Source organism: Bos indicus, chromosome X (genome assembly GCF_029378745.1).
Source record: "Bos indicus isolate NIAB-ARS_2022 breed Sahiwal x Tharparkar chromosome X, NIAB-ARS_B.indTharparkar_mat_pri_1.0, whole genome shotgun sequence".
Taxonomy (NCBI): domain Eukaryota; kingdom Metazoa; phylum Chordata; class Mammalia; order Artiodactyla; family Bovidae; genus Bos; species Bos indicus.
Window position 1 is genome coordinate 53,241,246 of NC_091789.1, and position 24,854 is coordinate 53,266,099.

The 24,854-nt window shown below is 42.2% G+C and overlaps 2 protein-coding genes across 3 annotated transcripts; one reads left to right on the forward strand and one right to left on the reverse strand.

Moving 5' to 3' along the window:
• Nucleotides 1–4,641: 4,641 nt before the first annotated feature.
• On the reverse strand, nt 4,642–10,540 carry HNRNPH2 (heterogeneous nuclear ribonucleoprotein H2). 2 transcript variants are annotated; one of them, XM_019955977.2, is made up of 2 exons: nt 10,396–10,540; nt 4,642–6,916 (listed from the first exon to the last, which is right to left on the reverse strand). In XM_019955977.2, the coding sequence occupies exon 2, from the start codon at nt 6,861–6,863 to the stop codon at nt 5,514–5,516; it is 1,350 nt and encodes a 449-aa protein (XP_019811536.1). In that variant the 5' UTR covers nt 6,864–6,916; nt 10,396–10,540; the 3' UTR covers nt 4,642–5,513. The 2 variants fall into 2 exon arrangements, with proteins under 2 accessions (XP_019811536.1, XP_019811535.1); XM_019955976.2 differs by having other exon boundaries at nt 10,384–10,536.
• Nucleotides 10,541–10,624: 84 nt separating this feature from the next.
• Nucleotides 10,625–23,002, forward strand: GLA (galactosidase alpha). Its single transcript, XM_019955978.2, has 7 exons — nt 10,625–11,035; nt 15,471–15,645; nt 16,668–16,845; nt 17,404–17,495; nt 18,923–19,084; nt 19,571–19,768; nt 20,120–23,002. The coding sequence occupies exons 1-7, from the start codon at nt 10,827–10,829 to the stop codon at nt 20,423–20,425; spliced, it is 1,320 nt and encodes a 439-aa protein (XP_019811537.1). The 5' UTR covers nt 10,625–10,826; the 3' UTR covers nt 20,426–23,002.
• The last annotated feature ends 1,852 nt before the right edge of the window (nt 23,003–24,854 follow it).

Genomic DNA, 24,854 nt, shown 5'->3' on the forward strand with positions numbered 1-24,854 from the left:
TTATATGCAGAGTACATCATGAGAAATGCTGGACTGGAAGAAACACAAGCTGGACTCAAGATTGCCGGGAGAAATATCAATAACCTCAGATATGCAGATGACACCACCCTTATGGCAGAAAGTGAAGAGGAACTCAAAAGCCTCTTGATGAAAGTGAAAGAGAAGAGTGAAAAAGTTTGCTTAAAGCTCAACATTCAGAAAACGAAGATCATGGCATCCGGTCCCATCACTTCATGGGGAATAGATGGTGAAACAGTGGAAACAGTGTCAGACTTTATTTTTCTGGGCTCCAAAATCACGGCAGATGGTGACTGCAGCCATGAAATTAAAAGACGCTTACTCCTTGGAAGGAAAGTTATGACCAACCTAGATAGCATATTCAAAAGCAGAGACATTACTTTGCCAACAAAGGTTCGTCTAGTCAAGGTTATGGTTTTTCCAGTGGTCACGTATGGATGTGAGAGTTGGACTGTGAAGAAAGCTGAGTGCCCAAGAATTGATGCTTTTGAAATGTGGTGTTGGAGAAGACTCTTGAGAGTCCCTTGGACTGCAAGGAGATCCAACCAGTCCATTCTCAAGGAGATCAGCCCTGGGTTTTCTTTGGAAGGAATGATGCTAAAGCTGAAACTCCAGTACTTTGGCCACCTCATGCGAAGAGTTGACTCATTGGAAAAGACTCTGATGCTGGGGGGGATTGGGGGCAAGAGGAGAAAGGGACGACAGAGGACGAGATGGCTGAATGGCATCACTGACTCGATGGACGTGAGTCTCAGTGAACTCCGGGAGTTGGTGAGGGACAGGGAGGCCTGGCATGCTGCGATTCATGGGGTCGCAAAGAGTTGGACACGACTGAGCAACTGATCTGATCTGAAACTTTGTGCATATGCTGACAATAATGGGGCACTGCCAACTAAAGAAGGGCTTCCCTTGTGGCTCAGTTTGTAAAGATCCCCTGGAGAAAGAAATGGCTACCACTCCAGTATTCTTGCCTGGAGAATTCCATGGACAGAGAAAGCTGGTGGGCCACAGTCCATGGGGTCTCAAAGAGTCGGACAGTACTGAGCGACTAATACTTTCACTTCCACGCCAACTAAAGAAGATCATTCACCACCTGCTTCTACAAGAATTGAGTCATTACTCACTGAAGTCACTAACCTTTGTCGTGCTGTGTTGTGCTTATACATATTGACCTCCCCCCTTACCTCTTGGGAGCAGTTCCTCAGAACTTTCTGAGAAGCCATCTCCAGAGCTATAGTCTTCAATATCTCCAAATAAACCTGAAACTCACAGCTCTCGCTCTTTGTTTCTCTGAAATCTTCCCCTTCACCTCTTTGGAGCAGTGCTCAAAGTTCTTTAAGAGCTGGTCATCCAGGTTATAATCCTCAGGTTGGTTCAATAAAAATGCCCATTTCTTTCTTAAATTGACTATGATTTAATTTTTTCATCTATGGGGGGCCGGATTTAGCATGCCCTAGAATGGCAATCCACTCCAGTGTTCTTGCCTGGAGAATCCCAAGGACCGGGGAGCCTGGTGGGCTGCCATCTATGGGGTCGCACAGAGTCGGACACGACTGAAGTGACTTAGTAGCAGCAGCAGCAGCAGATGGTTACCAAAGTAGTTTTCACCCCTCTCAGAGATGGGCAGGGAGACTCCAGAAGTTTCTTCCTCCTGGAAGCCACCAACTGTCAGTCATCCCGCTAACCACGCCCCCTCGTACAAGGCCCGTGCTTATCCCAGAACGGCCAGGGCCAGACCTCTTCCCTATACCTCTTGGGAAAGGAAATACACCAGGGGGTTGGATGGGGAGTGTCGAGGGTCTCTGGAAAGCGGACGGTGAGAAGGAACAATGAATTCTTTCCAAATTCTTTCTTTGTCTTCCAGAGGGGCCCCTACCTGATCCTCTCACCGTCACTCGGCGGGCTAAGCCGTGTGGAAAGGGGACTGCAGTCTGGGGAGATATAGAGGAGCCGCTGGACCCAGCGCTGGTCAGCGCCACCCTCCTGACTCACGTCCCAGGGCAAGACCACCCTTACATCATCCCTTGAGGATCCGAGACATTTCCTTCTCTTTCCCTGGCCAGACGTCATTTCCTCTCCCTCCAGCATCCTGCTTCTTCACTAAAGACAAAGTTGATTCTTACTCTCCTAGAGACTCAGTTTTCTCATCTCTAAAGTGGGGATGGCCTTGACGTGATGACATGCGTGCTTGACAAATGAGCCCTGTGAAAGGAGGGAGGGAGGGAGAAAAAGGACTCTTGGAAAAAGCATTTCTACAGAAGCTCCAGGCGCAAACACCCTCTTTTCCCAAATGAGGTCTTGCACCACGCTAAGCTTGTGACCCCATGCACATGTGTGGGTTTTTTTTTTTTTTTTTTTTACATTCACAAGACCGAATTTTGATCAATGTGGGAGCAAGTTGTGAAATGGCCCTTGTGACAATCTCACCCTGGTATCACACACAGCAAATGGCATTTCTTTCCATCAGCAGCTGTTTTGCAACAGTCCTCGAGGCTCAGCTTGGAGAAATCCTCATTTTTGCTGACAGAATTTTCCCTGAAGGAAAAGACCTTGATTTGTAGATAAAACTTAACAGTGCAATTGTGTATCAATTCACAGGGTGGTTGAGGTGGGGTGGGCCGGGATCAGCCAAGGCTATCCTGGGGTTTGGTGACATCTAGTGGCTAACTGAAGAATCTTTGCTTATACTAAGAGAATGTTCTGGAAAATTAACTGAGCAGCCTGGAAAGCAAAAACTCCTACTTGTGAACCCTCTGAAAAAAGCCTCCTGAAAGCCTTAGGAGGGCAAAGTAAATAACTGGCTTGGTATGACATGAGTTGAAATGGTATCTTGCTTTCTTGGCAACTTTGACAGAAATTAGAAGTCATTGAGAAGACAATGGCAGAAGGCAATGGCACCCCACTCCAGTACTCTTGCCTGGAAAATCCCATGGGTGGAGGAGCCTGGTAGGCTGCAGTCCATGGGGTCGCTAAGAGTCAGACATGACTGAGCTACTTCCCTTTCACTTTTCACTTTCATGCATTGGAGAAGGAAATGGCAACCCACTCCAGTGTTCTTGCCTGGAGAATCCCAGGGACGGGGGAGCCTGGTGGGCTGCCATCTATGGGGTCGCACAGAGTCAGACACGACTGAAGCGACTTAGCAGCAGTAGCAGCAGAAGTCATTGAAGAATTTCAAATCACTACCCACTGTATCCTCAGCATGGTTTTCAATAAATAGTGTCCTATTCAAGTGTCCTGATTCAAAAATGGAATCAGGTAATACCAATTTGGTAGTTGCTTCCGACTTCAGAGCGTTTCTCTGGGCTCAAGCTCTAAACAGACCAAGGATTTCCAGGCTAGGCAGGAAATCTACAAAAACATCTATCAAAGTTCAGGTGCAACTGGTATTGGCCTGAGGGCATCCAGAAGTGTAATGGTTAATGACCACTATGATATGGGCAGAAGTGTAAGGTAACCTCAGATGTCACAGGTTTTCAAAGTCCTCACGGGAGATACAAAGTATTATAAATAGCCATATGCAATTTATACTTTCATAGAAAGTTTAAACTACTTGATACAGGATAGTGGGGGAGGCAATCAAAAATCAGGGAGCAAGCAGCTTCTTAGAGTTGCATTTTAGGGTTTATAGGCTTGTAGCCATTAGAGAACTATGATGAAGCACAAAACATGGTCTTGAGACCAGCCACATCAGCATATTCTCAAACACCACCCCCAAACTACTGAATTTCAATCTTAAGAGTGGGCCCCAGTAACCAACGTTTTAACAAGCCCCATAAGATGATTCTGGCGCATACTAAAGTTTGAGAACCAATGATTTAAAACAAGCTTTAAATGCCCCCTTAAAAACCTTAAAGAGCTGATTCATCTCATTGTACAGCAGAAATCAACACAACTTGTAAAGCAATTATCCTCCAATTAAAAAAAATACCTTAAAGAGTGTTCAGAGACTATTAACGAATTCATGGAGGACACTGAATTGTTTCTGTAACATAGGTCTACTTCTTCTTTTAAACATATAAAGGTGTCTCAGATCTTCTGAACTGACAGTTAAATGAAAGGAAGAGGATTATTTATTGGTCTTTACTTCTTTGGATTTTGGAGCATGCTGCCTTGAAAAAGTACAATGTCTCCAGAGTAGCTCAATAGTCCTGTGGATGTGATGAGGATAAACATAGAAACAAACACAAAGATGCTCCATCTCAGTATTAGTCTAAGGAAGACAAAGTAAAATAATAATGGGATACAACTTTCAACTAACAAACTGGCCAAGATCAAGGAGAAAAATGTGCTTCATTGAGGATGCTATGGGAATCCTATGAGGATTCATTCATATGAGGATGCTAAATTTTTAAAAATACACTCCTAGTGGAAACACAAAGTACCATAATCTTTCTGGCAATATAAATCAGAAGTCTCAAAAATGTGTGGACCTTTGACAAAGCAATTCCACTTCTAGGAATATATCTTAGAAATAAATAATGTGCAATGATGTATGCATAAAGATTTGAAGATATATTTATAATAATTAAAATTAAAACCAATTTAAATTCCACCAGCAGAGGACTGTATAAAAGAAATGGCTTGTAAGACAGAATGTAATAAAAATGAAGCTGTACAAGATTTTTCCAGTTTTTAAAAGGAAGATTTATTTAACAAGTTTCACTTAGTACAATACATCTAATGGAAATCACAATACAAGGAAAGATTTAAATCAAAGCCTCAGAATTTCATACAAACAACATGACCAAACTCCTAAAAGTATTGGTATTACATCTCAAAATTGTCCCAGAGCTTTTTTTAAAAAAAAATTAAAAGTGTACACTCACGTGCCTTACAGGATATTAAACCAAAAAGCTAGAATTAACAAACATGCCAAATGTTTTCACTTGAAATCGTAGACACAGCTCCTATATTTGAGTTTTTACAGAAAAGCATGTTTCTCAACATGCATCCAAAGTTTTCAATGTATCATGGTATAAGAGCAACATTTAACATAAGTGAAATTGCTTTAACCTAAATACGCTTACTGCTTAAGTACACTCCTATAACATAACTAACTTGAAGAAAGCTGAAAGTTGTTTTAACAGTTATGGTCAATACTGAACTTTGTTATTACATCCTAAGTGAATGTTTCAGTGTTCAAAATTACTGAGCTTGAAGTTTTAAAACAATCCTGACTTCCACTTTACAGTAAGCATGAATTACAAGCCTGTAATGCAAAACTGTTAAACTTAATTTTTGTTTCTTAAAAAAAAGAGAGAAAAAGAAACAAAGAAAGAGGGAGGGAGGGAGGGTAAGAGGGAGGGAAAGAGAAAGGAATGAAAGGAATGAAAGGAAAAAGAAAAGGAAGCTAGCTGACCAAGAGTGATCAGAATCAATGATAATTCCCAAGTACCAATCATACTGGATATGCCTGACACCATTCCTATTCTAGTTAACTCCCATAAATGCACTGCTGTTATTTCTGTTGTTGTTTGGTACTCCTTCTCTGCCTAAGCGAGGTTTGATTGATAGTCACTGGAGTTTTCCTGCAGAACTTGGTCATATCCACTCATACTACTCTGACCACCATATCCACCTCCGTAACCACCACTCAGCTGCTGACTGGCAGGACCTCCGTAACTAGACTGGTTGGATATGCCCATGCCTCCCATCATTTGGCTACCATATGCTCCACCACTTGCCCCGGCTGTAGAATTCAAAAAGAGTTCTACGTAGCTGTGATCATAGGCTCCCCCACTCGTGCCTGCGGTAGAATTCAAGAAGAGCTCCACGTATCTGTGTTGCATGTTAGCTTTGTCTTTTGCCATAGCTGCCACAGCATCTTCATGAGTAGCAAATTCAACATCTGCCTCACCAGTAACTCTGCCATCAGGTCCAATTTCAATGTGTACTCTCATGGGATTAAGAGGTGAGAAGAAATTGTAAATATCATTCTCAGTGGCTCTGTAAGGTAATCCCCTCATGTGTACACAGTGCCCTGTGGTGCTCTGAAAACTGGACCCACCATCTCCATATCTATGATCAGACATTCCTGAAAAACAGTAATTCAGGTCTCTTCCAAATCTATCAGATCCAAAGCCATATCCATCATTATAGCCACCATAGTCGTCATAGCCTCCATACCCTCCACCATAGGCACCCCTCCTCATCCTTTCAAAACCAGCCCCTCTGCCAATGCTATTATACCCTCTGCCAGCCCCTGGCCTGTCATAGGGACCTGGCCGCTGCATAGCCATGAGCTTTCGAGGGGGGTCATAATGGGTTCGGACTTCAGCTCGGCTACTCTTGAAGATTTCAATGTACCGGTGCCCTATTCTTTCCTTGTGTTTCTTTAAGGCCTTTTCAGCTATCTCCTGCGAAGCAAATTGCACAAAGGCCTCCCCTGTGCTCCGCCCCTGAAAGTCCACCGGCAGTGTCATCCCATTTGGCACAATTTCCAACCCTGAAAAGAACTGAACAATCTCTTCCTTGCTACAGCCAAATGGGAGTCCTCTAAGCCGGACGAAGCCATCATTGGCAGTATCAGGACTATTCGGACCTGTGTGCTTCAACACCCAATCCATTTCAACACTGTTGGACTTGAATACTTCAACATATCTGTGTCCCATGGTTTCTCTGTCCTTCTTCAGAGCCAATTTCACTTCATCTTCAGACTCAAGTTCAACAAATGCTTCACCACTTGGTCTGCCTTCTCTGGTGTAGATGAAACGAATACCTGATGTGCCATTTTGGATTTTACAATCGGAGAAGAAGCGCATCACTTCATCAGCTGAGCAGGACCAGGGCAGGCCCCTGACCTTCACCACGAACCCCTCCCTGCCTTCTGTGCTCAGCATCATGGTGGCTGTTGAATTCTTGCTGGCAGGTTCGGTTCAATGTAATTTTGGTATAGCTGAAAAAAAATTAAGACTACTGTCATGGAAAAATGTTCATAATATGGTTAAGAGAGAAAAAGCAAACTATTAATAGAAAATTACACTGATAGCTTTTTCTTAAGACACTTGTATAACAGAAAGACTTCACCAAATTTCTAACTCATTCATTCATTCAACAACTATTTGATACCTATTTTATGTGCTGGATACCATTAATGGTGGCTATTTCTGGGTGGTAAGATTATGGGAACTTTGTTTCAGGGAATGTTTTCTTTGGCTACTTCTGTATGTTCTAAGTTTTCCACATTCATCATATATAAACACAAAGTCAGGAAAGATATACAAAAGATGAAAAGATACACAAAATGAATGGCAACTAAATCAGTGAGAGACATCAAGACATAAAAGACAGCTACATCTGATTATATAAAAATGGAAAACTTCATTACATCAAAAGTAAGATTAAACATAAAAAACAAACAACAAACAAGATAACTACAACAAATACATTACTATCTTTAGTATATTGAAAAACTCATACAAATTAAAAAAAATCAAGTAAATATTAAGGCCAAAGAGATAAATGGAAAAAAGACACTACAGAGAATTTACATCTTCATTTTACGTTGTTCAGTTGCCAGATCCAGTACCAGGTTCTGGCATATAAGGATCAATAAGCCCAGAAATGACTCGTGGTCCTACAGAGGCACTGTACATCTGCACTGAAGACAAAATGGGCAAATAAACATTTCTCTACTATGACATAACTATGGACAGGGTGAAAGGGTGTTATAAAGCAGGGATTGACTGCTCAATTCTATCAGCGTACAATAGTTAAGTGAAAAGGACTAACCGGCTCAGGGATCCACAAATTCTAAAAATTATGATGGAGCATAAAATAGGAGGAGGCAAGGCAGGAGATATGGCTGGCAAGGTATTCATCCAGGAGGTCTTATCAGACAAAGGCTAGAGGCCTTTTAAGGGTTTTACATGGGGCACTGAGGGGAGGAGAGAGGCGGGCAGGGAGCTAAGGAGAGAGAAGTGAGGCGAGGAAGGAGAAGAAGGAAAGTGAGGGGAGGAGAGTCAAGTAGTCAGAACCTTTCAGAAAGATCACCATGGCAACAGTGTGACGCTCAAAGAGAGGGCGTGGGGGTGACACTACCAAGAGCAGCTAGAGCTCTGTTAGAGATATGTTAAGGTATTTATATAAGGCAATGGCACTTTTAAAAGGTGGGGGGAGGCAAGATACTTTTTAAAAGGGGGGAGAGGCAAGATAATGATCTATGCATTCAAAGCAGTGGACTCTGGGAGACTTGGTAACAGATTAAATGTATGGGAAATACAGATGTGAAGATACAGAAGAGTCTGGGAAATGTTCAATCCTCATCAATCACCAGAAATACAAGTTAAAACTACAATTAATTGCCATTTTTCATCCATCACCACAGTGAAAGTAAAATAGGAAGGATAAGTTGATACTGATATTCAGGGTTCCCAAACTAATATACTCCCAGAGCAGTGAAAGTTGATGCAGTATCTCTGGAAAGCAATTTGGATATATGTCATGCCTTTTGCTACATGTAACTTCTGGTTATATGCCCTAAGAAGATCTGAAATTCAGACAAAGGTTTATGGAGCTAAATATTTTTGAAAGATATTTTACTAAGAAAGATGAAATATTACCCACTTTAAAAATTGGAAATCGAATAACATAAGAAACTACTTATGCTATAATCTTAAGTGACCTAAGATCATAACTGTTTTATAACCACAACTGTGAGAAAGATATATGTTCACATATCCTTCGACCATGCTAGAATTCCTTCCAGGAACCTGGTCAACAGAAATACTCACAAATGTTCACTGTTGCATTGTTAGTGATGGCAGAAAATTAGAAACCTAATTATCCATTAATAGGGGAATGACAGTGAATTATACTTTAGCCTTAAAACAGAAAGCCATGTAGCTGTATTTTTTTTAAAATCTTCCCTGACCCTGGAAGATTTCCAAATTAAATTAAATGAAGGGATAATGTATAGTATGAACCTACTTATTTTAAAATATAAGCAGGAACATCTATATGTATGTAAATGCAGAGAAGTTCTGGAAGCACGTTAAGTTGTATTTTGAGAAAAGGAGCACTATAGGGTAGCAAGAATGTAGAGGAATTTCACTTTTTACCCTATATACTTCTAAATAGTTTAATTTTTAAAAATCATTGTAATTGGAATTCTTTTAAAAGTTAGGAAAGTACATGCATGGGGAATTTGTCACATGTTAATAGAGGCTACTCTGAGTAGTAAGTTTATGGTTTTTTCAACTTTTTTCAATTCTTTTGTGCATTCCTAATTTTCTATAGAGAGAAATTTTATTTCAGCAAAAAAAAAAAAAAAACAGAAAACAAATTAAAATGTTTACTTTTGTTATATTTCGTATAGCAAATTTGATAAAAATTTCTATTTTTGTATGTGTATGGCTTATCTGACATGGTCTGGGAACAGTGGGCCTCTTGGAAAGAAAGTACAAAGTGTACTAGTCCCTAATACTACACCAAAGATTCAAGTCAACATTCACTAACTCCCTAAGATGTGCCTGGAACAATGCATGTGCAGTGCTGTCTTCCTATAGATCATTTTCAGGTCTGAGTGACAGATTTACACACTGGTTTTTTGCTTGCCTTAACTCTTGGACGACCCATTCCATTTAATGTCCCTATAGCCCTCTAGGCCTTAACATCCCGTGTGGGGACACGGAGGTTCTGCTTCATCACTGTGTCTCCTGGGAAGGCCACGAGGACTCTGTTGCCTGAAGTAGGAACCCGGATTCCATTTGTGAGTTAAGAATTCGTGCATTTATGTGCGTGTTATATACAGACGTTTTACAGACCGAAATGCTGAGTAGTTATCTGCGAGTGATGAATTACGTGTATTTTTTTCAATTTATAGCATACCGTTATTTTTCCAAAGTCCAAAAATTGAACATGTAGCTTGTTAAAAGCCGGAAAAATAAACGTTATTTAAATATTTAATTCAGTAAAAACATTCATTGGGCGCCGCGGTCAGGCACGCAGTATTTGCCTAGATGTGACTCTACAGATCAAATTCGCTTGGTGCCTCTCCCTACAGACAATCAGGCACTGGAAACTGGGTGCCTGAATGGGTGGACTAGCATTCAGACCACTGGACTCAAGATCTGTTTTTCCTAATCCGGGGACGTGGTTTTCCAATGTTTTTCAGCTTACGGTTTCTCTTAAGGGTCCTTTGAGACCCGCCCAGACAGACAGATATACAAAAACACAGACAGTCACGAGCGTCCACCATTTCCCCACCAGGCGCAGCAAAGGCGGCTTCCCGGCACTGAGATGGGGGAAGGGGGAGCGGGGGAGGGGAAAGCAGGAACGAAAAAGGCGGAGGCGGCCCGCGGACCCCGCTTTGGTCTGCATCATCACCACCCCCGGGTCCCCGGTTCCCACCCACACACCAACCTCTAACGATACCGGATAATTTTCCTCTTTCTTCCCTCAAACGGCTTATAGCGAGACGGTAGACGACGACCAGAACTACTTCTGCTCACGTAAGCGATAGGTCACGTGAGGATCTACGTCATGTGAGATCTCGATCACGTGAGCACCGCTAGGCTCTAACCCCGGATCATTAAAGTGCGGCACTTCCTTCTGGTATAAAAATAGGGCGGGTCGACATTCAGAAAGAGAGAGAGTGGTTGGTGGCGGTGCGTCTTCTGTGACTGGTCATTGGTCAGCCTCCGGGGATAACCATCCCAGTTGCTGGAGAAACAGTCACGTCACGGCTTAATTACTCACCAGTGATTGGTGATGGGGACCAAAGCGGGTTCTGCGGACCGTCTCCGCCTTTTTACCCCCGTAGGTTAAATTTAAAACCCCAGGTGACTCTTGGAAATCTGTGCTGTATGATGACAGCGACGATGAAACCGGTGAGCAGAGTCCTGCGGCTGGGCTGCGTGCTGGCCTTTTGCTTCCAGGTCCTGGTTCCCTACGGGCTCCCTAGGGCTTGGGGCCTGGACAACGGCTTGGCGATGACCCCTACCATGGGCTGGCTGCACTGGGAGCGCTTCATGTGCAACGTGAACTGCCAAGAAGAGCCGGATTCCTGTATCAGGTATCAGAGATATTGGGTACCTTCTTCTCTTCGCCTTTCCGTATATTTGTCTGGATGTGTTTGGAAGGATGGAGGGTCTCAGCGAGAAAATTTTGAGCCGGAGGGAGAGCTCCCCTATCACTGCTGCTTTTTTATCCCCAGCAAACTGCCCTGGATGGGGACTAGCCCTGAATTTTCTCTGTGACCGCTGGATGGGGACTAGCTCTAGATTTTCTCCATGGGACCCCTTGGGGTAGGAGTCTGGCCAGCGACTTCTGCTTCTCCACTTCTTTCTGCCTGTTCACCCACCTAAGGTCTTTCTTCATTTAGCATCCAGTTCGTTCAGACCCTTATTGAAAGCTACTGCTCTGTCTTTGGAGAAGGCAGTGGCACCCCACTCCAGTACTCTTGCCCGGAAAATCCCATGGACGGAGAAGCCTGGTAGGCCGCAGTCCATGGGGTCGCTAAGAGTCGGACAGGACTGAGCGACTTCACTTTCACTTTTCACTTGCATGCATTGCAGAAGGAAATGGCAACCCACTCCAGTGTTCTTGCCTGGAGAATCCCAGGGACAGGGGAGCCCGGTGGGCTGCCGTCTATGGGGTCGCACAGAGTCAGACACGACTGAAGTGACTTAGCAGCAGCAGCTCTGTCTCTGCTGGGACTAGTACTGAGAACAGCTGTGGTGAGTAGGAGAGACAGGACTAAAACGCGTGTCATTTCTTCTCCTTTTGGAGTCACGGGTTCCTTGGCTCTAATTTGAGGGAATTTAGAGAGACCATAGTGTCTCCTAGATCTCCCCACCCCATAGCCCTTGGGTATGGCCTCTGGTTGGAAGGTTATTCGGAGGATCTTTAGTGGATAAGACAAGTATTGATCCTATCAGACCCACACATCCTTTGTCTGCAGATTGGGAAAGCAACTCTTACCTCAGGGAACCAACTCTGGTGCTCTGCAAAACAGTTCTTATCTCACACAGGTTGACTTTCAACTAGATAACCCATCTGAAGGGTTATTGCACAGTGCAATACCAAACCCCCTCAATTAGGCATATGGAAGGAATGTTCTTATCCTATGCTCATGCTCAGCCCACGCATCTGACTCTTTGGTAGACTGAAGCCTGCCAGGCTCCTCTGCCCATGGAATTTTCCATGCAAGAATACTGGAGTGGGGTGCCCTTTCCTCCTCCAGGGGATCTTTCTGACCCAGGGATGTAACCTGCGTCTGTTGCGTCTCCTAATTGGCAGGCGGATTCTTTACCACGGCTTCCTAGGTGGCACTAGTGATAAAGAACAGAGACACGGGTTCAATCCCTGGGTCAGGAAGATCCCCTGGAGGAGGAAAGGGCAACCCACTCCAGTATTCTTGCCTGGAGAATCGCATGGACAGAGGAGCTTGTCGGGCTACAGTCCATAGGGTCACGAAGAGTCGGACACGACTGAGTGAGGGCACAGGCAAGGAATGTTCTTAGCCTGGAATCTATGGGGAAATTAATGCAAATCTGCAAATGTGAGTATATGTGTTTTTCTGGAGAGAGGATCTTGAGCTTTGTTCAGATTCTCAAATAGATCTCCATCTAGAAAAGGTTAAGAATCACTGATAGATATTGTTTAAAAACATAATAAAGACACCCTTGGTGCAGAGCCCCCTCTATAAGTAGCGATTATGGTACATCCCAGTGGCCATAAGTTATTCCTTTGAATGTCTTTACAGATGTTGGTCAAACATGACAAAGTTAATTGGCTTTCTAAGTTTCAGACTAAATCCATCATGACCCTGGAGTAAATTATGGCCATCCCATATTTCTTTCTGTCTTTTCCTTTTTTTCCTGAGTGGTGGTTGTCTTATTTTTGTATCTGATTAAGAAATTAATGCACGATTATGGCAAAAAATGTGGATAGTAAAGAAGAGTATAAAGAAAATAGATTCCCCTCATCTCACCACCCAGAAATAATCATGGTTAAAGTGTTAATATGCGACCTTTCCTTTTTTTTTCTATGTAAATAAAAACACAAATTTCTTTTTAAAGTGTTTTTCAATAAAAATGAGATCACATTTATGTCTCGAGCAGTTAACAAGACTCTGAAGTCTGTCTGCCTGGGTTCAAATTCTAGCTTATTATTACTTTGCCAGGTGATCTTGGGCAAACTGATGATCCCTTTGTAAATTGAAGAGTGAGTGCTTGGCACAGAATGGGAGTTTCATAAGTGCAGATTGTATGTATTAGCCATGCTTTATTTAAACAATCTCCTGTTCATGACTACTCATCTTCAATTTTTCATTATTATGAACAAAGCGTACTAATAACCACCCTTGTACATCATCTGATTTTTTTTCCTTAGAAGTCTAAATCCTGGGTCCAAGGGTATGCTCATTTTGTTTCATATCAAACTGTCCTCCCCCAAAGTTTTACAAATGCACCTTCCCAACAACCATGTGGGCTTCTGTGGTGGCTCAGAAGGTAAACAATCTGCCTGCAATGCAGAAGACCTGGGTTTCAGTCCCTGGGTTGGGAAGATCCCTCGGGGAAGGGAATGACTACCCACTCCAGTATTCTTGCCTGGAGAATTCCATGGACAGAGAAACCTGGTGGGCTACAGTCCATGGGGTTACAAAGAGGTAGGACTGAGTGACTCACACTTGTGTATGAGTTCCTGTTTTCCCCCACAGTCTGGCCAACACTGCATTTTTGTTATTCTTCTGAAATTTGCCAATCTGGTAGGTGTTTTTATTTTCATTTATTTGATTACTGATAAAGTTGAACATCTTTTAATAAGTTAAATTGGCTGTTTGTTTGCATGATTTCTTTTCTGTGCTGCTTGTTTGTTCCAAATTTTTCAATTGGAGTGTTTGGGGTTATTTCGTTTACTTTTTGGTTTTTATTTGTTTGGGGTCTACCATAAGTTGTGAATTCAGTGGTTCTTTTTTTGGACAATTTCGCACAGCTTGTGGGATCTTAGTTCCCCAACCAGAGATCCAACCTAGGCCCTTGGCAGTGAAAGCTCAGAGCCCTAACGACTGGACCACTAAGGAATTCCCAAAACAGTGGTTCTTGCTATATGTTAGTTTTGATATTTATGTATCAAACACTAGGTTCTTCCTTTATGGTTTCTGGCTCTGGTATCATGCAAAGAAAGTTCTTTCCTATCTGAATATAAAATGGAATACAAAATTTATATTTTCTACTAGCATTTTTTATGGGTTTTTTAAGTATTTAAATCTTTAATCCAGCTGGACTTTGTTCACCTATAAGCAATATTATATTTAATATGTACTAAATTTTATGATATCAAATGGCTTGAAGGATCTCTTTTTTTGAACTTCCTCTTTGATTCTATTTATCTGTGTATTCTAATGCTAATAGTACAGCACCAGCTTCATTTATCTTTGGTAGACTATTCATGTATATAACTTTTGAGGTGACATTTTTGAGTCATGTTGCAAACTTCCTTAAAAAAGTCCTTTGGGGATTAGTTAAAGGTTTTAGTAAATGTCTAGAAGTGTACAGGGAGAGTTTGCTTTTTTTTAATACTGAGTTTTCCTATTCAAGAACAAAATAATGTATCTCCATTTATTCTCATAAATTGGAACATCATCAGTCAGTCAGTTCAGTCGCTCAGTTGCGTCCGACTCTTTGTGACCCCATGGACTCCAGCACGCTAGGCCTCCCTGTCCATCACCGACTCCCGAAGTTTACTCAAATTCATGTCCATTGACTGGGTGATGCCATCCAACCATCTCATCCTCTGTCGTCCCCTTCTCCTCCCGCCTTCAATCTTTCTCAGCATCAGGGTCATGCATCGTGCATTGACTCGTTTCATATATTATATTATACATATTTCAAATTCTTGAAGAGATCTCTAGTCTTTTCCATTCTATTGTTTTCCTCTATTTCTTTGCATTGATCACTGAGGAAGGCTTTCTTATCTCTCCTTGCTGTTCTTTGGAACTCTGCATTCAAATGGGTATATCTTTCCTTTTCTCCTTTGCCTTTTGCTTCTCTTCTTAGCTATTTGTAAACATCATAGTTTATTCAAATGAGCCCTGCACTTAGTTTTAAAATTACTTCTGGGTATTTTAGGTTTTGTCTGTTGGTTTTTTGGTTGCTCTTGTGAATGGTGTCTTTTTCTCTGAATAGGTTATTGTTGATATCTGAAGAAGCTACTGATTATGTTAACTTTGTAGTTTTACTTTACTGAACTGTCTTCTTAGTTCTAATAGCCTTTTCAGTTTCATGTATTTCTCATTCCTCTTTTAACTGTTTGGGGTTCTTAGGCGTAGAAGGGCAAGGAGTGAGAAGAAAAAGGGCCAGTCCATTTTACCCTCATTGGTTGTAATTACTACCAAATTATAACCGGTTGAAAAATAAATTGCAAAACCTTGAGATGCCTAATAAATCAGAGTACCCAAGCATTTGTCTAATGAATTGTAATGATTCTTGGAATTTGTCTTTCAGCGAGAAGCTCTTCCTGCAGATAGCTGAGATCATGGCCTCAGATGGCTGGAAGGATGTAGGTTATGAGTACATCTGCATTGATGACTGTTGGATGGCTCCGGAAAGAGATTCAAAAGGCAGACTTCAGGCAGACCCTAAACGCTTTCCTGGTGGGATCCACCGCCTGGCTGATTATGTGAGTGTATGGGTAATTCTCTTTTTCATTCAGGTGACTATAAGCATTTCTATACATAATCTTGCTCAAAACACTTGGAAAGTAAAATAGCTGTTACTATCCAAATTGTAAGGCTTATTTGGTGGGATTTTCATCCCATCAGCAGATCTGTGTTTCACAACAGTTCTTGAGGCCCATCTTGGAGAAGTTCTCTTTTTGCTGAAACTACTGAATTCTCTAGGAGAAAAAAGGAACTTGGTTCTTGACATGCATGCATATATTTCCATATAAATTTTGAGCAGTTATCACAATTGTACTATAGATTACAACTTTAGAAGATAGAAGGAATATGTTCTAGAGATTGTTAAGGAGTAATGGAGCCGAACACTAGTTTAAGGCAGTGAAGACAGATACTGAGTACAATTCAGTACTGTTGTAATAGGGGAAAGAGCCAAGTTCAATCCAAAATACACCAAAGATGAGTGGGGTTTTAAATAGCCAGATTGTGGGGGTCAGTGGATGAACAATTACTAAGAGGAGATATCAGGAGGAGGGGAAGCAAGCCAAGGACTTAGACATTAAGGGTGGGGCATAAGGAATTTGATCAGATATTAAAAGGTGGAGAGGGGAGGGTGAGTTTGCAGGATTCTTACTAAAACTAGACAGGGTAAGCTAAGGTAGAGGCCTGCTTGAGAGGGGGTTTAGAGGTGCCTAAGGTTCAGTCAAGGAAAGAGTCTTTGTCCAGATAAATCTATCATTGCCCTGAAAATGTAACTTTTAAGATCCCGTCAAACGAAGATCAGAGCAACTGACAGCTTTCATATCAGTTCTATGCTATTGTTACAGGTATAGTTTGAACTCAGCAGAACTGGGGTCTTTGCTCTTTATCTCCTGACAAACTAATCTGAATAATTTTATGGGCTGGGGGGCAGGGGAAAGCCCCCCGGTATCTACCTGGTGAAGGTCTCTGCCTCCAGCCTGAAGTGGTTCTCTCTATTTCATGATTGCCCTTCTAGCGAGGTGACTCTTTTCTCTCATTTCAGGTTCATAGCAAAGGACTGAAGCTAGGGATTTATGCAGATGTTGGAAATAAAACCTGCGCAGGCTTCCCTGGGAGTTTTGGATACTATGACATTGATGCCCAGACCTTCGCTGACTGGGGAGTAGATCTGCTAAAATTTGATGGTTGTTACTGTGACAGTATACAACATTTGGCAGAGGGTATGTTTCATCCACAAGATTTAGCCAAGAGCAAAAAGCAGAACTTTGAGGACAAGGTAGCTAAGCATCCAAAGAACTACTCCTCACTTTGGAAATATCCAGTCACAACACTGGAAATAATGATTCTCTGTGTGCCAGAGTTCCTGCCTCTTCTTTCAGCTTGTCCATACATTTATTCATTGATGCATGTAAAAGCCACATGTGCCCAACCACAGCTAATGCCGTGAACTTTTCATGTAAGAGAGCTCTGAGTTGACTCCAGATAATTCTTAACTCTCTGTCCATCACTGGGAAAAGAATCCCAGATGTCAAACAGTCACAGAGAGAAGAACATCTCCCTTCCTGCCCTTCTTCAATATAGCCACCATCCTGCACTCTCTCCTCAGAACAATCCCAGCAGTCTGGCTGGCACTACACACAGTGTAAGCACAGAACAGTCACCTCTCTGTGCTGCTGGTTTAAAATAGAAACGTGGCCCTTCCAGGCAGCTTCTATTAAAAATATACAGTCCCAGCTGGAAATCCCTTTCTTTATTTTACACATTGTTTTCTCATACAGGTTATAAGCAAATGTCCTTGGCCCTGAACAGGACTGGCAGAAGCATTGTGTATTCCTGTGAGTGGCCCCTTTATGTGTGGCCCATCTTTAAGGTGAGATAGTGAGCCCAGAATCCAGTAGAGCCTTGCTGATAGATTTTCAGAACTCAAGAGCAAAGGAGACGAAGGTCCCTGTCAAAGTCCAGCCTTACTTAACAGTCTCATCCTGCCATTTCTCCCAGGATCCATCCACTTCTCACCATCCCCACTGCTGTAACTGGAGACTAAGTCACCATCAACTGAGAAGCCAGTCATCTTTGATTGTTCATTTTTGTCTCATGGTTCACAACCTATCTGCAGCAATCCTTTTAGTACTGCCTACAAAATATATCCTGAATCAGCCCACTTCATTATCATGTTAACCTATTCAATTTCCTTCTATGAGCTTAACATTCTATGGAATTATTTGTTGATTTACCTATTGTCTGTCTCCTCCATTAAAATGTAAGCTTCAGGAGGGCAGGGACCTTTTCTGACTTTATCAGTGTATCCCTACCTTATGGTAAGTGTTGAGTAATTACTTATAGAATGAATCCGTTACCTCCTTCTAATCTCTGCAAAATTCTCTAACCTCTTTCTAAACATCTTAAACCTCAGATAGCCCACCTGCCTATCTACAAACTTTTATTTCTAATTAAACATAACAAATTATATGCCTGGGATTCAAATTGCCTTATCATCTGCTGGCTGAGTCCTGTGTAATTTGGAACTTTTACTTATTAAGATTATTTTAGTTATTTTTTAATTGAAGGATAGTTGATTTATAGTATCATATTAGGAAATCACTGTATTTGCTTCTGATTATAAAAGTAATACATGTGCATTTTGGAAAAATTTGACCGTGAAGTATAGAAAAAATTAAAATCCTCCATAATCCCAATACAGTAGTCCCCCCCATCCCACAGTTTTGCTTTCCACGGCTTTGGTTACCAAAGGTCAACCACAGTCCAAAGTATTAAATGCAAAATTCCAGAAATAAACAATTAATAAGTTTTAAATTGTACGCATTCTGAGTATTGTGATAAAGTCTTACGCCATCTCACTCTATCCCACCTGGAACATGAATCATCCTTTTTGTCCAGCATATGCATGCTGTATACGCTACCCACCCACTGGTATCTGTATAGGAAAAAAAGGTAGTACATATAATAGAGTTTAGTACTATCTGTGGTTTCAGGCATCCACTCGGAGTCTTAGAATGCATCCCCCGCACGTAAGGGGGGACTGCTGCACCTAGTTACTGTTTGCTAAATTTCCAGCAAAAACACTGTTAGAACCATTGTAAGTTATATAGCCTACTTCTGAAGCAAACGTCTTATAATGAAACTCCATTATATTAATGATAAGGATTTAGCTGTCCTCATAGAGACCTTTAATCTGTAAACTAAGGAGGCTACAAGTGCCTTTTAAAAACATGATTGTTTTCCTATCACAAGAATGTTAGTAGAAAGTAAACAGAAGAGTTCTCTCTGTTTTCACAGCCCAATTACACAGAAATCCGAGAGTACTGCAATCACTGGAGAAATTTTGCTGACATTTATGATTCTTGGGAAAGTATAAGGAAAACCTTGGACTGGACATCTTCTAACCAGAAGATAATTGTTCCTGTTGCAGGACCAGGAGGTTGGAATGACCCAGATATGGTAAGAACCTGAGCCCTCTGGTTCAAGCTCCTGAAGTGGACCTGTTTCCTTCCTACTTGACACCCAGGATAAATCAGAAGGGAGAAGTTCCTGGGAGGAGGCTTTATGTGAGAGTAATCAGAGCAGGATGCCCTGGAAGGTGACTTGTCTCTATGCTGCTGCTAAGTCGCTTCAGTCGTGCCCGACTCTGTGCAACCTCATAGACGGCAGCCCACCAGGCTCCCCCATCCCTGGGATTCTCCAGGCAAGAACACTGGAGTGGGTTGCCATTTCCTTCTCCAATGCATGAAAGTGAAAAGTGAAAGTGAAGTCGCTCAGTCGTGTCCGACTCTTAGTGACCCCGTGGACTGCAGCCCACCAGGCTCCTCTGTCCATGGAATTTTCCAAGCAAGAGTACTGGAGTGGGGTGCCATTGCCTTCTCTGTGTCTAGGTAACTTTAAGAATGTTTTATCTCGCTTGAATTCTTACTTCATTCTTTGTCCCAGTTGGTGATTGGCAACTTTGGCCTCAGCCGGGATCAGCAAATAACTCAGATGGCCCTCTGGGCTATCATGGCGGCTCCGTTACTCATGTCCAATGATCTCCGACACATCAGCCCTGAAGCCAAAGCCCTTCTTCAGGATAAGGATGTAATTGCCATCAACCAGGACCGCTTAGGCAAACAGGGTTACTGGCTTAGAAAGGTATAGTAAATAATGTTCTATGGGAAAAAGTAGGAATTGGCCAGGAACATCTTCTCTTGCTTTATCGTTTACAATTCATCCAAATGTTTATTTGGGGTGTGTATTTTAAGATGGTTTAATAGTCAAGTACCAAGTTTGTCTTGGACTGAAATGTGTTACTTTATGGAGGATATGCACTGATCTTTTAAGAAGGCATTTTTTAATGTTGATATCATAATCAGTAATGAGGCTCCTTTGTGCTACTTTTCTCTAGAAGTGCTCGATAATTCTAAGACATAATGCCACAAATAATATGGCAGCTTATTGCTAGTTACCAAACTATCACAACTCTTTTCCTTGCTTGCTTTTCAGGAGGACAACTTTGAGATGTGGGAACGCCCTCTCTTGAACTTAGCATGGGCTGTGGCTATAGTAAACCTGCAAGAGATTGGTGGACCTCGTTCTTACACCATCTCTGTTACTTCCTTGGGTCGAGGACTGGCCTGCAATCCCAACTGCCTGATCACAGAACTCCTGCCTGAGAAGAGGAAGCTTGGGATTTATGAATGGACTTCAACTTTAAAAACTCAAATAAATCCCACAGGCACGGTTTTGCTTAGGCTAGAAACAACAAGCTCAGCTCAGTTCAGTCACTCAGTTGTGTCTGACTTTTTGTGACCCCATGGACTGCAGCATGCCAGGCTTCCCTGTCCATCACCAACTCCAGGAGCTTACTCAAACTCATGTCCAATGAGTGGGTGATACCATCAAACCATCTCATCCTCTGTCGTCCTTCTCCTCTCGCCTTCAATCTTTCCCAGCATCAGGGTCTTTTCCAATGAGTCAGCTCTTTGCATCAGGTGGCCAACGTATAGGAGCTTCAGCATTAGTCTTTCCAATGAATATTCAGGACTGATTTCCTTTAGTATGGACTGGTTGGATCTCCTTGCAGTCCAAGGGACTCTCAAGAGTCTTCTCCAACCCCACAGTTCAAAGGCATCAATTCTTCAGCACTCAGCTTTCTTTATAGTCCAACACTCACATCCATACATGACTACTGGAAAAACCATAGCTTTGACTAGACTTCGTTGGCAAAGTAATGTCTCTGCTTTTTAATATGGTGTCTAGGTTGGTCATAGCTTTTCTTCCAGAGCAAGCATCTTTTAATTTCATGGCTGCAGTCACCATCTGCAGTGATTTTGGAGCCCCCCAAAATAAAAGCCTGTCACTGTTTCCATTGTTTCCCCATCTATTTGCCATGAGGTGATGGGACCAGATGCCATCTTAGTTTTCTGAATGTTGAGTTTTAAGCCAACTTTTTCACTCCTCTTTCACTTTCATCCAGGGGCTCTTCAGGTTTTCTTTGCTTTCTGCCATAAGGGTAGTGTCATTTGCATATCTGAGGTTATTGATATTTCTCCCAGCAATCTTGATTCCAGTTTATGCTTCATCCAGCCCAGCATTTCACATGATGTACTCTGCATATAAGTTAAATAAGCAGGGTGACAACATACAGCCTTGACGTACTCCTTTCCCAATTTGGGACCAGTCTGTTGTTCCATGTCTAGTTCTAACTGTTGCTTCTTGACCTGCATACAGATTTCTCAGGAGGCAGATCAGATGGTCTGGTATTCCCATCTCTTTTAGAATTTTCCACAGTTTATTGTGATCCACACAGTCAAAGGCTTTGGTATAGTCAATAAAACAGAAGTAGATGTTTTTTTGGAACTCCCTTGCTTTTCTGATGATCCAGCAGATGTTGGCAATTTGATCTCTGGTTGCTCTGGCTTTTCTAAATCCAGCTTGAACACCTGGAAGTTCATGGTTCACATACTGTTGAAGCCTGGCTTGGAGGATTTTGAGCATTATTTTGCTTGTGTGTGAGATGAGTGCAACTGTGCTGTAGTTTGAACATTCTTTGGCATTGGCTTTCTTTGGGATTGGAATGAAAACTGACCTTTTCCAGTCCTGTGGCCACTGCTGAGTTTTCCAAATTTGCTGGCATATTGAGTGCTGCACTTTCACAGCATCATCTTTTAGGATTTGAAATAGCTCATCTGGAATTCCATCACCTCGACTAGCTTTATTCGTAGTGTTGCTTCCTAAGGCCCTGTTGACTTCTCATTCCAGGATGTCTGGCTCTAGGTGAGTGATTACATCGTCATGATTATCTGGGTCATGAAGATCTTTTTTGTACAGTTCTTCTGTGTATTCTTGCCACCTCTTCTTAGTATATTCTGCTTCTGTTAGGTACATACCATTTCTGTCCTTTATTGTGCCCATCTTTACATGAAATGTTCCCTTTGTATCTCTAATTTTCTTGAAGAGATCTCTAGTCTTTCCCATTCTGTTGTTTTCCTCTATTTCTTTGCATTGATCGCTGAGGAAGGCTTTCTCTCTCCTTGCTATTCTTTGGAATTCTGCATTCAAATGGGTATATCTTTCCTTTTCTCCTTTGCCTTTAGCTTCTTTTCTTTTCTCAGATATTTGTAAGTCCTCCTCAGACAACCATTTTGCCTTTTTGCATTTCTTTTTCTTGGAGATGGTCTTGATCACTGCCTTCTGTACAATGTCACAAACCTCCATCCATAGTTCTTCTGGCACTCTATCAGGTATAATCCCTTGAATCTATTTGTCACTTCCACTGTATAATTGTAAAAAATTTTATTTAGGTCATACCTGAATGGTCTAGTGGTTTTCCTTACTTTCTTCAACTTAAGTCTAAATTTGTCAATAAGGTGTTCATCTGAGCCAGTCAGCTCCCGTCTTGTTTTTGCTGACTGTATAGAGCCTCTCCATCTTTGGCTGTAAAGAATATAATCAATCTGATTTCTGTACTGACCATCTGGTTATGTCCATGTGTAGTCTTCTCTTGTGTTGTTGGAAGAGGGTGTTTGTTATGACCAGTGTGTTCTCTTGGCAAAACTGTTAGCCTTTGCCCTGCCTGTTAGCCTTTGCCCTGCTTCATTCTGTAAGGCCAAATTTGCCTGTTACTCCAGGCATCTTTTGACTTCCTGCTTTTGCATTCCAGTCCCATATAATGAAAGGGACATCTTTTGGGCGTGTTAATTCTAGAAGGTCTTGTAGGTCTTCGTAGAACCATTCAACTTCAGCCTCTTCAGCATTGTTGGTTGGGGCATAGACTTGGATTATTACTGTGATATTGAATGGTTTGCCTTGGAAATGAACAGAGGTCATTCTGTCATTTTTGAGATTGCAAGCTAGACTGCATTAAAAAGCTTCCTTTACAAGTGACTACCCTGCTTTTGTCCATCTTCAGCTGTTTTTATTTCCTTGAGTAAGATTTTCCACATTTGAGCCATCTGAAAACATTTTGGGGAGAAGCCTTCGAACCAGATATGAATAGCTGAGAAAGAATAGCTTAGTAATATTAATAAGTAAAATAATAATTAACAGACATACATCATTTCGTTGCATTTAACAAATACTGTGGGGGTTTGGGGTTTTTTTCACAAATTTAAAGTTTGTGGCAACCCTGCGTCTGTCACAAGTCTGTCGACCCTATTTTTCCAACAGCATTTACTCACTTCATGTCTCTGTGTCACATTTTGGTAATTCCCGCAATATTTCAACCTTTTTCACTATTATTGTATTTATCATGGTGATTGTGATTTACTATGGCAAAAAATATTGACTCACTTAAGATTTAGATGCTAGTTAGCAATAAAGTTTTTTTTTTTTATTTTAATTTCATATCCCGCGGCTCCATCCGGCCCTAGCCCCGGCCAGCGGCGGGCCCGCGGGAGACACCCATGCTGGGCCGGCGGCCGGGGCTCAGCACGCCGGCTCCTCCGCAATAAAGTATTTTTAATGCATCTGTTGTTTTAAACATAATGCTATTGCTAATATTTAATAGATTACAGTATAAATGTTGAGTTCTATGTGCACTGGAAAACCAAAAAACTGGTGACTACCTTTTTATCTGTTGCCTGTATTGGAACTACAGACCAGGCACTATTCTAGATGCACAAGGTGTACTGACCTCACAACAACCCTGATGCAGGTACTTAATCACTGTAAATTACAGCCAGGAATTTAAACCAAGGCTGGTGGCTCAACTGGTGACGAATCCACCTACAATGCGGGGAGACCCCAGTTCAATTCCTGGGTCGGAAGATCCCCTGGAGAAGGGATAGGCTGCCCACTCCAGCATTCTTGGACTTCCCAGGTGGCTCAGCTGGTAAAGAATCCACCTGCAGTGCAGGAGACCTGGGTTCGATCCCTGGGCTGGGAAGATCTCCTGGAGAAGGGAACAGCTATCCACTCCAGTATTCTGGCCTGGAGAATCCCATGGACTGTATAGTCCACAGAGTGCCAAAACGTTGGACACAACTGAGCGACTTTCACTTTTTAACCCTTACATCGCTACTTACTTGGATGGCACTAATTCTTAGCCTAAAGGCCAGTACTTTGGCCACCTGATGCAAAGAAAGAGCCAACTCATTGGAAAATACCCTGATGCTGGGAAAGACTGAAGGCAGGACAAGGGGGCGACAGAGGATGAGATGGTAGGATGGCATCACCAACTCAATGGACATGAGTTTGAGCAAACTCTGGGAATAGTGAAGGGCAGGGAAACCTGGCATGCTGCAGTCCATGGGGTCGCAGGGTCAGACACAACTGAGTGATTGAAATGAACTGAAAGAGAATATACTTTCTCAGTTGAAGGGAAAAAAAAAAACCTAGCAGGAATACCCTTCATAATGGATGATTTAGAGGCAACCCATGCATGTGTACTCATTTGCTTCAGTTGTGTACTACTCTTTGCAACCCTGTGGACTATACCCCACCAGGCTCCTCTGTCCTTGGGATTCTCCAGGCAAGAATACTGGAATGGGTTGCTATGCCCTCCTCCAGGGGATACTCCCATCCCAAGGATCGAACCAGTGTCTAGTACGTCTCCTGAAAAGGTGGGTTCTTTACCACTCACTATGCCACGTGGGAGGCAATCCAACAGACCACATTACTGAATTTTTATGGGAGAATCTTGTCAGGAAACACCCCTACACACACACTTAACTTTCTAAATCTAGAAACAGTTGTTTTTATAATCTAGGTCCAACAAATGCAAATGGCTTTCTTTCAC

Excerpts from the sequence above, each read along its gene's own strand:
- HNRNPH2 (XM_019955977.2), bottom strand. The coding sequence starts at position 6,863 with ATGATGCTGAGCACAGAAGGCAGGGAGGGGTTCGTGGTGAAGGTCAGG.
- GLA (XM_019955978.2), top strand. The coding sequence starts at position 10,827 with ATGATGACAGCGACGATGAAACCGGTGAGCAGAGTCCTGCGGCTGGGC. Across the intron at positions 11,036-15,470 it reads GAGCCGGATTCCTGTATCAG|CGAGAAGCTCTTCCTGCAGA; the intron begins GTATCAGAGATA and ends TTTGTCTTTCAG. Across the intron at positions 19,769-20,119 it reads AGGGTTACTGGCTTAGAAAG|GAGGACAACTTTGAGATGTG; the intron begins GTATAGTAAATA and ends CTTGCTTTTCAG.